Below are 15,019 nucleotides of genomic sequence, written 5' to 3' on the forward strand. Positions count from 1 at the left end.
TTCACTTACCAGTACTATACAGGCAAAAAAAGTTGTTTAGCTTTTGTTTGAGCCAAGGTCTTGCTATGTTATCAGTGTGGCCTTGAACTTGTGATCCTCCCACCTCAGCCTCCTGAAGAGTTGGTATTACAGATACAGACCACCAAGAAGTGTTCAATTAATTTGTTCAAGGGCTCACAGAACTCACAGAAACACATTTACTGGTTTATCCTTTTTTTTTGGTATTGGGTAATGAACCCAGAGGCATTCTACCTCTAAGCTATGCCCCTAGGCCCATTTTATTTCTTTATTTGGAAACTGGGGCTCACTAAGTTGCTGAGAGCTTCACTAAGTATCTGATGCTGGCTGCGAACCTGCAATCCTCCTGTCTCAGCCTCCCAAGCACAGGGATTACAAGCGTGCACCACCACGCCTGGCTTTTACTGGTTTATTCTAAAGGATATTGCACATGCCAGGCGTGGTGGCGCACGCTTATAATCCCAGTACTTGGGAGGCTGACACAGGAGGATCGCGCAGGTTCAAAGCCAGCCTCAGCTACTTAGTGAGGCCCTCAGCATCTTAGTGAGACCCTGTTTCCATATAAAATATAAAATAGGTCTGGGAGTGTTAACTTGGAGGTAGAAAGCCCCTGGGTTCCATCCCCAGTACCCACCACACACTAAATAAATAGATAAATAAATAAATAAAGGATACTGCAAAGTACACAGACTGGGGGCAAGGCTGTGGGTAGGAGCAGAAGCTTCCATGCCCTCTGCAGAGGTGCTGCTTCTGCCAACTGCCATGTGTTCAACAGACAAGAAGGTCCCTGGGCTGGGGGGTGGTACAGTACATACTTTTAATCCAGTACTTAGGAGGCTGAGACAGGAGGAGCGCAGGTTTGCGGCCAGCCTCAGGTACTTAGTGAGGCCCTCCACACCTTAATGAGACCCTGTTTCAAAAAATAAAGGATAAAAAATAAGGCTGGGGTTGTAGCCTGGAGGTTCCCCTGGGTACCATCCCCAGTACTGCAAAAATATCAGGGATGGGGGTATAGCTTGGAGGTAGAATGGCCCTGGGCTCAATCACCAGTGCCAGGGGGGGAAAAAAAAATCAATAAAAAATACCTGAGCACGCGCCTGTCATCCCAGCTACTTTGGTGTCTGAAGCAGGAAAATGGCTTGAGCCCAGAAGTTCAAGGCCAGCCTGAGCAACATAGCAGGACCCCCATCACAGAAAACACACAACAACAACAAAAAGAAAACCCTAAGTGGCTAGACCACGGTGGCCAAGGCCTATGATAATCCTGGTACTTGGGAGGCTGAGACGGGAGGATGGAAGATCGCTAAGTGGAGGATGGGGCGGGGTAACTTACCGAGCCCCTGGCTCAAAAGAAAAAAAGGGCTGGGGGTGCAGTTCAGAGGATAAACACCCCTGGGTTCAATCCCCAGTACACAAAACCACAACAACGACAACCCCTCCCTCCCAGAAAACATTAGGGTCTAAGGGTATAGCTCAATGGCAGAGTGCTTGCCTAATATGCTGTAATAGGCTCTGGGTTTGATCCTCAGCACTGCAAAAATAAAAAAAGACATAGCCAGGAGTGGTGGCCTATACCTGTAATCCCGAGATTTGAGAGTCTGAGACAGGAGGCCCACAGGTTCAAGGCCAGCTGTAGCAGAGACCCTGATCCAAACTGAAAAATGGAGCCGGGCGTGGTGGCTCACGCTTGTAATCCCAGCATTCGGGAGGCTGAGACCGGAGGATCGCGGTTCGCGGACAGCCTCAACTACTTAGTGAGACCCTCCGCAACTCAGTGAGACCTGGTTTCAAAACAAAGAATGAAAAACAGGGCAGGGACTGTAACTCAGAGGTCGAATGCCCCTGGGTTCCATCCCCAGACCCGCAAAAAAAAAAAAAAAAATTGAAAAAAAATTGAAAAAAGGAAGAAAGGAGTGACGGATGAATTGGGGTGTCGACCAGAGGTAGAATGCCCCTGGGTTAAATCCCTAGTACCCAAAGCATGCCGGGCGTAGTGGCGCACGCTTGTACTTGGGAGACTGAAACAGGAGGGTCACAGTTTCCAGGACAGCCTTAGCAGGTGGTGACTCTCATCAACCTAGCGAGACTCTGTATCAAAATAAGAAGTAAAAGCCGGGCATGGTGGCGCACGCTTGTAATCCCCGTGCTTGGGAGGCGGAGACAGGAGGATTGTGCAGGTTTGAAGCCAGCCACACTGGCTTAGGAGACCCTGTTTCCAAAAATAAAATAGGTCTGGGAGTGTAGCCCGGAGGTAGAAGGGCTTCCAGGAACCCCAGTACCACCAAAAAAAAAAAAAAAAAAAAAAAACCCACAAACCACCACCACCACCAACAGAAAAGAAGTAAAAATTAAAAATTCGTCTTGGTGGGGGTGGGGGGCAACTTAGAGTTAGAATGCCTCTGGGTTTAATTTCCAGTACCACACACAGACACACACAAAAAAAGAATAAAAAATAGGGCTGGGGTGTATGCAGAGGAAGAATGCTCCTGGGTTCAATTCCCAGTACTAAACAAACAAACAAAACAAACAAATAAATAAATAGTGCTGGGGATGTAGCCTGGAGGGAGAATGCCCCTGGGCTCAATCCCTGGTACCACACACACACACACACACAAATTAAATCTTCATTTTCCCCTCAATTTCCCTTACCTTTATATGAACGCTAGAGCTCTCTCAGCTTATCTTTTTTTTTTTTTTTTTTCAATGCTGGGGACAGAACCCATGGTGTCGTGCGTGCTAGCAATCCCTCTGCCCCTGAGCTACACAGCCAGCCCTGATTCCTCTCTCCTAATAAAAACAAGAACAAGGAAGAACAGTTTTCTGCTGTGCATGGCAGGATGGCGTGGTAACCAAGGCAATAGACCGTGTGGCTTCAAACTGTGACTCCGTCCCTTGCGGTGTGTGACCTTAGGCAAGTCACTTAACCTCTTCGTGCCTCAGTTTCCTGGCTATACAACAAGGATAATAACAGTGCCCACCTCCCAGGGGTTGTTATGAGCATGAAAGGATGTTTGTAGAACACTTAGCACAGGGCCACAGGAAACTCAAGATCAGAGTCTGGTAAATACACACTGTGAGGTCAGTATAATTACAAGTGGCCCTTGACACTCAGGTGAGCTAAGGTGAAGGCACGTGACCCGTTTCGAGGGGCAACACCTGCCCAGTCCTCTCTGGCCGAGATGGACAGTGGAGACGGTGTGCAGCTCCTGGCCTCACACCTAGGAACCCAGAGAACGTTAACTGCGGCGCTAATGAGTGGTCCCAGGTAGAATGCAGTCCCTTGGACAGGGACATACTAGTACCAGGGCTTCTGGGTTAAGAAGCCATCAATAGCTGGGCGTGGTGGCGCAGGCTTGTAATCCCTGAGCTTGGGAGGCGGAGACAGGAGGATCGCACAGGTTCGAAGCCAGCCGTGCTGGCTTAAGAGACCCTGTTTCCAAATAAAAAATATAAAATAGGTCTGGGAGTATAGCCTGGAGGTAGAAGGGTTCCATCCCCAGAACTATCAAAAAAAAAAAAAAAAAAAGTCTATGGCCTGGAACAGTGGTGCATGCCTGTAATCCCAAGACTTGGGAGGCCAAGACAGGAGGATTCCAAGTTCAAAGCCAGCCTCAGCAACTCAGCGAGGACCGAAAAAATAAATAAAATAAAATAAAATAGGGATGGGGGTATAACTTGAAAGTAGAATACTTCTAGGTTGAAGTCCCAGCTCCCCCAACCAAAAAATAAAATAAAATAGGGCTGGGTGTGTAGCTCAGAGGCAGAGTGCCCCTGGGTTCCGCCCCAGCACCGCACACAGGCGTCTACAATGGCACATGGTCTTGTGACTCAATGTGGAGTCACCCTCGGGGAACAGACCAAAGCAGCCTTTCTGCTGGCTCTGTCCCTTCCTGGCTGGGTGGCCCTTCCATGCTCAGGTTCCTCCTTCTGTAAAATGGGGATGTTCAAGATACCTCACCCGCTGGGTCCCCGTGACAATCCCAGTCCGGGATCCTCTCTCATCAGCTTTCTGCAAGCCTGATCCGCCAGCCAAGCCCCGGCGGTCAGCGGCTGCCACTGCGGGTCACCAGGGCTGGGGCGCATGCGCCGTGGTCAGCATGCTGGGGTTTTTGTGGTACTGGGGACTGAACCCCGGGGCACTCTCTCTCCAAGTTCCACCTCAGCCCTTTTTATTTTGAAACAGGGTCTGGCTAAGTTGCCAAGGGTCTCACTAAATTTCTGAGGCTGGCCTCAAACCTGCAATAATCCTGTCTTAAAAAATTAACTCCACTTTTGGGGCCAGGGGTGTGGCTTGGTGGTAGAGTGTGCTCAGCAGTGAGAGACCCTGGCTTCCATCCCCCACACCTCACAAGGCAGCTCAGCTGCCCATTAGGCAAATTCCTCAATGAGTTCTGTCTCTCCCATGCAGACTGCATGTCCCCGTCCTTCCTGCCTGTCTCTGCACAGCACCTCTGCCATCTACACACTCGGATCTCACGTCTCGTTGGGACAGTCAGGGCCACTGGGCAAGGGCCTGCCTGTCTTGCTCACACTGCCCACAGTATCTGCAGCAGAAATGGGCACCTGGCGGATGCTGAAGGAGAGAAAAACCAGAAAATGTCGTTCTAAAAATCCCGCTGCTAGCTAACGGGCAATCCCAGCATTCGGGAGGCTGAGACTGGAGGATCACGGTTCCCGGCCAATTTAAGTTGCTTAGTGAGGTCCCTTGAAACACAGTGAGACCCTGTTCAAAATAAATAATAAGTTAAAGCCGGGCGTGGTGACGCAGGCTTGTGATCCCAGCATTCGGGAGGTTGAGACCAAAGGATGGCGGTTTGCGGACAGCCTCAGCTACTTAGTGAGGCCCTCCGCAACTCAGTGAGGCTCGGTTTCAAAATAAAGAATAAAAATAGGGCAGGGGAAGCCGGGCGTGGTGGCGCACGCCTGTAATCCCAGCGCTTGGGTGGCTGAGACAGAAGGATCGCACAGGTTCGAAGCCAGCCTCAGCTACTTAGTGAGGTTCTCAGAAACTTAGTGAGACCCTGTTTCCAAATAAAATATAAAATGGTTCTGGGAGTATAGCCCAGAAGCAGAAAGCCTCTGGGTTCCACCCCCAGTACCACACACACAAAAAAAAAGTGCAGGGGGTGTGGCTCGGAGGTTGAATGCTCCTGGGTTCCATCCCTAGACCCACAAAAAAAAAAAAAAAAAAAAAAAAATAGGGCTGAGGGTGTAGCTTGGAATAACCCTGGCTTCCACCCCAGTATGGCAAAAGAAAAAAAAATATCTTGCTGCTGACAGTCCCCAATCTGTTGCCAATTCTTTTTTTCTTTTTTTGGTGGTGGTACTGGAGATTGAACCCAGAGCAGCTCTAACTCTGAGCTATGCCCCCAGTCATTGTTGCTGTTGCTGTTGTTGTTATTATTATTATTTTGTGGGTCTGGGGATGGGACCCAGGGGCATTCGACCTCCAAGCTACACCCTCTGCCCTATATTTTTCAATTCTTTATTTTGAAATAGGGTCTCACTGAGTTGCGGAGGGCCTAAGTAGCTGAGGCTGTCCACGAACTGCGGTCCTCTGGTCTCAGCCTTCCTGAATATTAGGATTACAATACTGGGAGATATATATATATATATATATATATATATATATATATATATATATATTACTCTAATTTAAAGCAAACATGGTGATGCATGTCTGTAATCACAGTACTTGGAAGGCTATGATAGGACTTTCCAAGCCAGTCTCAGAAATTTATTAAGACTCTCAACAATCCAGTTAGACCCTGTTTCAAAAACAAAAAGTAAAAAGGGCTTGGAGAGCTGGGTGTGGTATCGCATGTTTTATAATCCCAGTACTTGGGAGGCTGAGACAGGAGGATTGCAGGTTCAAAGACAGTCTCAGCAAGTAGTGAGACTCTTATCACCCCAGAGAGACTTTGCTCCAAAAGAAAAATAAAATAGGATTGGGGGTGTAACTCAGAGGTAGAATGCTCCTGGGTTCAATCCCTAGTACCACACATACACAAAATTAATATTTATCTGATACTGGGGATTTTGTCTGGTACCAAGTGCATTCTGCCTCTAAGTTATACCTCCCGGCCCTTTTTATTAATTATTATTTTTTTAAATTTTGAAACAGGATCTTACTAAGTTGCTAAAGATCTTTCTAAATTGCTGAGTCTGGCCTCTAATCTTCCATCTTCCTGCCTCAGCCTCCCCAAGTGCTGGGATTACACATGTGCGCCACCGTGCCCTGCCAAACAGTCTACTTTGAAAGTTCAAAGGACCCGGGATGGGAAGCTCTGCCATCAGCCTGACTTTTCTTTCTCTTTCCCTACATGAATTGGATCAGGAAATCCTGTAGGCTCCACCTTTGAAATCCATGTACAATCATGATGGGGGGTCCCCCGCGGTCCCCCCACCCCGTCGAATGCACAGGCACCTCCCGCCTGGAGGAGGGCAGCTGCCCCTCGGGCTCTCTTCCCGCTCTCATCCTGTGGGGAGCCGGGGCGGCTCCTGTCCCTCTCGCGCACAGCCTTCCTGTGGCTCTTCTCAGTGTCTTTACAGTGGCCAGCAAAGCCCTGCACGTTGCTGGTGGTGCCCACGCCTCGTCTGACCTGTCTTCCCTGGCTCACCCGCACTGAGTCCTGCCCCGGTTCTTGGCAAGGGCCCGTTGTACCCCCATGGACGGCTCCCTCGCTTCCTTCAGGCCTTGCTCAGTGAGGCATTCCCTGACCACGATGTGGTAAGGCAGACTTCCTGGACCTTGCTTCCTTTGTCCTCAGAGCGCGCCCCCCACCTGCCTACAGAAGCCCGTCTTTCCCCACACGGGCGCCCGGCGCTACCGTCCCTCTTGTTCCCTACGATTTTGTTATTGTTGTTTGGACTGGGGATTGAACCCAGGGGCATTCTACCTCTGAGCCGCGCTCCTAGCCCAGTTGTATATTTTACTTGGAAATGGGGTCTTGCTAAATTGCTGAGGGTTTCATTAAGTTGCTGAGGCTGGCCTCGAACCTGCAATCCTCCTGTCTTAGTTTCCCAAGCACTGGGATTACAGATGTGCACCACTTCGCTGGGCTTTTTGCTCACCACTATATCCCGGGAGCCTAGAACAGTGCTGGGTCCGCAGCCAAGAACTCCATACATGTGCCAAATGAGTGATGGAGATGAAGACAGGAACCAGGAGTGCACTAGACCCCACAGGCTGAGGCCGGGCTGCAGTCTGGGCACCCCCACCCCAGGGCGCTGGGGAGCTGTGGAGAGTTATAAGGAGGTTGAGGACCAGGTTTAGGCTGGCGCTCTAGAGAGATCCCTTGGAAAGCCGGTCTCCCAGCAACCAGGCGAGATGCTCTTTCAAAATTAAAAAAAAAAAAAAAAGGGCTGAGGTTATGGTTTGGCCGGAGAATGGCAATGGGTTAAATCCCCAATAACACACACACACCCCTTGGCATGGAGTGCGCGGCCCAGAGGAAGAGGCTCCCGATGAGGGAAGAAGCTGTGAGACCGAGCTGTATGGGAGATCGGTCGCGGTCCGGAGGGGAGTGGAGGCGGGCCTGGGTGGGAGGAGGAGAGGACCAGGCTGCGATGCTTGGGTCTGGGAGACTGGCAGGGTCTGTGTCAGGTAGAGTCAGGAAAAAGGAAGTCGGGAGGCAGGCAGGCCTGCAAGCAGCCCCCAGCTTCGGTACACTGCTGGGCGGGGGCCATGTCCTGACCTTGGTGGGGATGAGCCAGCACAGAGGCCAGGGGACAGTGGCCCTGAGAACACCTGCCCCCTCTGCTTCCCGAGGCAGCCAGACTGGTGACAGCTTTGTAGAGGTGTCAGCTGGATACACAAACGCACTTCCTCCTCCTGCGGACCAGGCTGCGGGATCCCTGCCATGGCAGCGTGGGGGCTGCCAGAGGGCACTGTGGAAGCCCAGGGGACAGCGCTAGAGGACAGACGTGGAGTTTAGGACCTTGAGAAGAACGAAGGGGCTGAACAAGGCACAGAGGAGAGTCAGAGTGACTTACAGAGCCCCGGGGCAGGGCTGAGGGCTGGACCCTGGGTCTGAGGGAGGAAGGTTAGAAGTCTGGATTCTTGGGTCTGAGGGAGGAGGCGCTGGGGCCTGAATCTCTGGGTCTGAGGGAGGAAGATTGGAGTCTGGACTCCTTGGTTTGAAGGAGGAGGAGCTGAGGCCTGAATTCCTGGGTCTGAGGGAGGAGAGCTTGGTCTGAGGGAAGAGGGGCTGGAGCCTGGACCTCTGGATCTGAGGAAGGAGGGGCTGGGGCCTGGACTTCTGGATCTGAGAAAGGAAGGTTAGAGCTGCTCCTGGAGTCCTCAGGGTTTGGTGTGCCTCCTGCAAACTTATAAAACCTGACGAGCCACCCTCCACGACTGGGTCAGGGTGTGGCAGGGCTCCAGCAAGCCCTTGAAGGCCTGATGCTTTGAACACTGGCCACGGAGGCTGCCTCAGCCACCTGGTTAATTAATTAATTGCATTAATGACAGTGCCCACCCCCACGGCGGAAATCTGGAGCCAGTCTGGGGGAGGAACAGGACAGCGGCTGCCTGCGGTGCAGGGTCTGCTGTCCCCTTCACAGCCCTCACTCCAGGTCCGCCCGCCCACCCCGGCAGCAGTGAGCTCGCCCCCTGCAGGCCTTCCCTGGGGGCTTTGGCCCTTCTTGGGAGAAAGCTCTAGGATGCTCCTGCTTCTTGCAGGCTGGGCCCCTGGAAAAGATCCCTCCCACAGCCCTGTACTTCGTGGGAGCGGACAACTCAGTGTCTCTGTGTGTATGTGGGGGTGAGGATTGGACCCAGGGACATTCTACCTTCAAGCTACACCCCCAAGCCCCTTTTGTTTTTTGGGTACTGAAGGTTGAACCCAGAGGCATTCTGCCTCTGAGGTATAGCTAGCCCCTGCCCTATTTTATTTATTTATTTGCGATACTAGGGATTGAACTCAAGGGCATTCTACCACTGAGCTATACCCCCCGCCCTATTTTTGAATTTTTATTTGGAAATGGAGTCCTGCTAGGTCGCAGAGTCTCACTACGTGGCTGAGGTTGCCGTCAGAACTACAATCCCTCCCCTCAGCCTCCCCCGCCCAGCACTAGGATTACAGGTATGTACCACAATAACCTGGCCTTACTTTTTATTTTGAGACAGGGTGTTTGTTACTAAGTTGCTGAGGCTGAACTTGAACCTGCGATGCTCTTATCTCAGCCTCCTAAATCCTGGGATCGTACTGTGCAAAGGCACCCCAGCTCAGAGCCTGCCTCTTGCAGGTCCTATGTCCTTCTCCCCGGGGGAGACCTGTCCGTGTCCCTTATCTGTATCTCTCCGGATCTTTGCATCTCTTTGCCTCTTGTTATTAGGGTCCCTGCTCCTGGGTCCCCAATCCCCAGGGCCCCTGACCTCTGCCCGTGTCTCTTTCATATTCTGTTTCTCTCACTCCATTGGTGCTAGAGATAGCACCTAGGGCCTCACACAGGCTAAGGAAGTGCTCTGCCACTGAGTTACACCCCAGGCTTCCTTCATTTTGAACAGATCATTGAGATTTAATTCCTATACCATATAGGAATTACTTATTCCCATATGGAATGTCCACTCAATTATTTATTTATTTTTCATGGTACTGGGGATTGAGCCTAAGAACATTCTACCTCTGAGCTACACCCCCAGCAGTCCATTTTATATTTTTGTTTGGAAACGGGGTCTTGCTAGGTTGCTGAAAGTCTCACTACTTCGCTGAGACTGTCCCTGAACCTGTGATATTCCTGCCTCAGCCTCCCAAGGACTGAAATTATAGGGCCACCATATGCAGCACAATCCATCCATTTAAAGTATACAGTCTGCCGGATTTGGGGTGCATACCTCTAATCCCAGCCCTTGGGAGGCTGATATAAGAGGGTAGCAGGTTCTAGGCCAGCTTCAGCAATTTATGGAGGCCCTAAGCAGTTTAGTGTGATCATTTCAAAATAAAAAACAAAACAGATGAGCCAGGCGTGGTGGCGCACCCTTGTAATCCCAGCGCTTGGGAGGCTGAGACCGAAGGATCTCACAGGTTCGAAGCCAGCCTCAGCTACTTAGTGAGGCTCTCAGCAATTTAGTGAGACCCTGTTTCCAAATAAAATATAAAATAGGTCTGGGAGTATAGCCCAGAGATAGAAAGAAAGTCCCTGGGTTCCAACCCCAGTACCACACACACACACACACACACACACACACACACACACAACCCACAGATGAGTGGATTACAAAATTATGTGATATTCACACAATGGAATTCTACTCAGCAATAAAGAAGGACAAAATTATGTCATTTGCAAGAAAATAGATCTGGAGAATATAATATTAAGTAAGATTAACCAGTCACAGAAAGCGAAGGGTCATATGTTTTCTCTAACATGCACAAGCTAGAGAGTAATTGGGATACCAAAGCCGGGCGTGGTGGCGCACGCTTGTAATCCCCGCGCTTGGGAGGCTGAGACAGGAGGATCGCACAGGTTCAAAGCCAGCCTCAGCTACTGAGTGAGGCTCTCAGCAACTTAGTGAGACCCTGTTTCCAAATAAAGTATAAAATAGGTCTGGGAGTATAGCCTAGAGGTAGAAAAAGCCCCTGGGTTCCATCCCCTGGGCCACCAAAAAAAAAAAAAAAAAAAAGCAAAAAAACTGGGATACCAGAGGGACCTCAGATAAAGGAGGAGAAACCCCAGTGGAGCCAGGGAGGTGGTCCAAGGGAAGGGAGGGGGAAGAGAGGGGCTCATTAAGGGAATTACTGCCGTTGACTCTGTGTACAGATGTGAAAATACCACTGTCGACCTCAGTGCTCTCTATTGGGAATGGGGGAGATGAGGAGGCGGGGGGCTTACCAATAGCTTTGTGCATGTATGTCACTGTCTACAAGATTTACATTGTGATGTGAGACTCTAATGCACCAATAAAAGCATGTTTAAAGAAAGTAAATAAATAAAAAACAAAAGGGTGGGTTACAGCTTGGAGGTAGACTGCCCCCAGGTTCCAGCCCCACCACTACGACTAGTAATAATAAAGCGTCCAGTTTAATGCCCATGGGTGTCACGAAGCTGTGCATCCATTGCCACAGCCAACTTCAGAACCTTAGAAACCAGGGAGGAGGCCTTCCACAACTTAGTGCGACCCTGTTTCAAAATAAAGAATAAAATAGCAGGCTGAGGGTGTAGCTTGGATATAGATTGCTCCTGGATTCAATCCCCAGCACCACACACACACACACACCCAGGAAGATGCCCTGTTCCCAAGTTGTTTTCTAGTCCCCTTCATGTGTGTGTGTGTGTGAGCGTGTGTGTGTGTGACCCAGGGGCATTCTACCTCTGATCTATACCCACAGCCATATATTTTTTTTTTTTTTTGAAACAGGAGCTTAGTAAGTTACTGAGGCTGGCTTCAAACCTGTGGTCTCCCCCCAGCCTCACCTCAGCCTCCCAAGTACAGGGATTCCTCTGGGTCTCTCACATGGGAGGTCCCTCTCTGGTCTAGGACTCCCAGCTGTGTTATTTCTCAAGGTCTCTGGTTTAATCTGGGAGGGAGGGGGTTGTCCTGGGCCCCTCTGACCCTGAGGTCATCTCCCTCCTGGGTCTCTAGTGGCAGGCTCTCCTGCCTAACACCCTTTCAGGAGCCTGAGCCATCTTGAGCCGTCTCCCCTCTTCTCCTCCCCCCTCCTGCTCCATCTCTCAGCATCGCTGGGACATTAAAAATGTAACAGCGTCCCGGGCAGGGGCGGGGGAGCTGGCCCTGGTGCGGACTCTCCGTCCCTCCTGTCCACTGCTCCCTGTGGCACCACACATCGCTGGCCTTGAGGCTGGCCTGCGCCCTGACCTCCCTGGCTCATGGCCTCCCCTCTCCTGCAGCCTGGTCTTTCTGGCTCTCTGCCTGTCACCAAACCCCTCTGTCTCCCTTGGCTGTTTCTTCCCTCATTCTCGCCTCTGTCTAGCTCCCTGCCCCATTGGTGTGGCCATGTTTCATCCCCTTCTATCTCTCCATCCCATCCCCCATGTGTGTCTCTGACCCGGTCCCTGCTCCTGATCCCTCTTTCTATTGGCTTTCTGTCCCCATCCCTGTATCTCTACCCTGTGTGTGGATCCCCATCTCCACCCCCACCCCCATTCTCCTCTGCTCAGTCCCCCTTCCCTAACAAGAGGAGACAGCCAGGCCTGCAGTCCCCTCTCCTCCCATCCCCCTCCGGGCCCGCTGACATGGATGAGCTGTGAAAGCTGGGGAGGACCGAAGGGGAACAGGCCCAGGTGGTTCACCCTGCTTCCCCACGGAGGCCACGGAGGGGGAGCTGGAGCCAGGTCCTCAGGGAAGGGAGGAGAAGAGAGAGCAAGAGCTGGGGAGATGGAGTGTGAGCCAGAGAGTGAGAAAGGGAAGCAGGGGAGAGACGAGGGGAGGGGAAGATGGAAGGTAAGGAGGGAGGGAGAGAACACTGCAAGCACAGGCAGAGGACTCAGGCCAGGAGGGAAGGCCCTCTCCCCAGCTTTCTCAAGGCACCAGTGGGAAGCCTCCCAGGGGCCCTGCGGAGTGGCACAGGAGCTTAGTAAGTTGCTGAGGCTGGCTTCAAACCTGTGGTCTCCCCCCACAAAGAAAGAAATGGAGGTTCAGAGGCACTTTAGGGAGACCCAAGGGCTCTGAAGACCCAACTTTCCTTCTTTCTTTCTTTCTTTCTTTCTTTCTTTCTTTCTTTCTTTCTTTATTGGTGGTACTGGGGTTCCTGGAAACCCTTCTACCTCCAGGCTACACTCCCAGACCTATTTTATACTTTTTATTTGGAAACAGGGTCTCTTAAGCCAGCGAGGCTGGCTTCGAACCTGCGCGATCCTCCTGTCTCCACCTCCCAAGCGCAGGGATTACAAGCGTGCGCCACCACGCCCGGCAAGACCCAACTTTAAATGGGTAGGGTCTGACCAGGCAGGTGTGGTGGTGCACAACTAATACCAGTCGGTACTCGGGAGGCTGAGACAGGAAGAGTGCAGGTTTAAGGCCAGCCTCAGCAACTTGGTAAGACCTTCAGCAAGTTAGCGAGACCCCAGGCGTGGTGGCGCACGCCTGTAATCCCAGTACTTGGAAGGTTGAGACAGGAGGATCGAAGGTTCGAGGCCAGCTTCATCAATACAGTGAGGCTCTCAGCAACCTAGAGAGATCTTGTTTCAAAGCAACAAAAAATAAAAAGGTCTGGTGGTGACCCCATCTCCCTGCCGAGGACAGGGAAGAGAGGCAGTCAGCAAACTAGGGTCAAGGCTGGAGGTCAACTCAGAGACTGAGGAGGCCAGAGGAGTGACAGGGACTCCAAGTTCCTACTGAGCCCCTCTCTGGGCAAACCCTGGGAAACCCCAGCTTGCCAGAGTTTCTAACTGGGAATAAACAGTAGAGCCACCTGCAGAGGGCGGGGCCAGCGCCTCCAGCACCGGCTCCCTCTCGCCTCTCCTCCTCCGGGGCCGGCCCCTCCCCTAGAGGGATGAGGAGGGGCGCAGGAATTAGCCAGACGGCTCCACCCGTCCACCTCCAGAAGCCATTCCGATGACAAAAGGCGCGACCAGAAGAAAGATAAAGGTCCCGAAACCTGGAGTCCCGAAACTCGGGCCCGGAACCGGGAGCTTTGAGAGCTCCCGCTCGGCCCTTCCCGGGCTCGGCGAAAGCGATACCCGGAAAACTTCCCCAGGGACGTCCCCACTGACCGCTCACTAGGACTCTACCTGGGACTCAGCCGACCGGGCCTCCAGCTTCCAGACCGAGCCTCCGCCCTTAGTTATCTCTGGAGGCCAAAGGACAGGGCTCCCCGCCACTTTGGTATCTATATCTCAGAAGACATTCCTCTGCCCACAACTAAATCTGAAACCCACGAGATTGAGTCTCCTGCCTCCCATCCCACCCCCGCAATCCAGGAGACAGGGTACCCTCTTCACAAAAGTTTGAGCCCCTCCTGCCTCCAATTCTACCTGCACCTCGGTGCTAGCCTCTACCCAGACCCAGAAGACAAAACCCCAGCCCTTAATTTTTGTCAAATCCAGTGGTCAGAGTCCTCAAACTCCTCGAGGTCCGGGGTCGGAGTGCCGGGCTCAGGCCTTCCCCTCAGGGGGCCCGAACTTTCATCCTCAGCCCGCCAAGGGCCCCACAGTCCGAGCTCCCTGCTCTCCCCCAGAGGACCTCGACGTCGGGCCCTTTGCCCTCAATTCTCCCAGGGCCTCACCCGTCCAACCCAGCAAATAAATAAATAAATAAGTAAATGGGGAGGGGGGCTCGCCTCGCCATCACGACCGGCCCTACTGGGGGTGGGGGAGCATTCCCCACATTCCTGAGGTGGGTAGCGGAGACGGATACCTAGATCCGGGCTAACTACCCGGCCCAGGGTGGGGAGGGGGCGCAAAGCCTCCGGCAGACCCGGGATTTAACGCCTTGGGCGGGAGGATCTCGGGGGTGGGTGGGTAGAGGGTAGGACCGAGAAGTCCGGGGTAGGAGGGCGGCTGGGATTAAGAAAGGTGTGAGGGGGGAGCGGGATGGAGGGAGGAGGGGGCCGGAGACCCCGAGACCGAATGGGGAGGGTAGGGGGCGTGGGATTCGGCAGGGCCAGCCTGGAGCGGGCGGGAGCGGGGCCTCGGCGGCCCCGGACCCTTCCTGGGGGGAAGGTGCTCCGGGCGGGGGGCGGCCGCGGCGCCTCTCACCTGTTTCTCGGAGCAGCAGCAGCAGCAGCAGCAGCAGCGGCGGCGGCAGCAGCGGCAGCGTCGGCGGCAATCTCGACGGCGGGCGGGCTGCGGCCCGGGCCATGGGGGGCCCGGGAGGGGACTGGGCCCTGGCGGGGGCCTGCGGACCACTAGGCGTGCGCCGACCGGCCGGGCGGACCAGCAGGTGCCCGAGGGACCGGCTCCGGCCGGCTCCGGCCGCGCACTTCTCTCCCCGCGCGGCTCCCGGGCTCGGCGTTCCCGTCCCGCTCTCCCGATCCACGCCCGGGGCCCCCAGCTCGGCTCCGGCCGCTCGGACCCGCTGACGTCACAGGGCCCACCC

The 15,019-nt window shown here is 53.1% G+C and overlaps 1 protein-coding gene across 2 annotated transcripts in view; it reads right to left on the reverse strand.

Moving 5' to 3' along the window:
- Positions 1 to 14,782, reverse strand: part of NECTIN2 (nectin cell adhesion molecule 2) — a gene marked incomplete at both ends in the record, with an annotated part of 42,687 nt that extends 27,905 nt beyond the window's left edge. For both annotated transcript variants that reach the window (XM_080702765.1, XM_080702766.1), the window contains one exon: positions 14,680 to 14,782. In XM_080702765.1, the coding sequence (XP_080558891.1) occupies positions 14,680 to 14,782 (103 nt within the window). The remainder of the gene's footprint in view (positions 1 to 14,679) is intronic.
- Between the last annotated feature and the right edge of the window lie 237 nt (positions 14,783 to 15,019).

Source organism: Muscardinus avellanarius (genome assembly GCF_963383645.1).
Source record: "Muscardinus avellanarius genome assembly, chromosome: 10".
NCBI lineage: Eukaryota > Metazoa > Chordata > Mammalia > Rodentia > Gliridae > Muscardinus > Muscardinus avellanarius.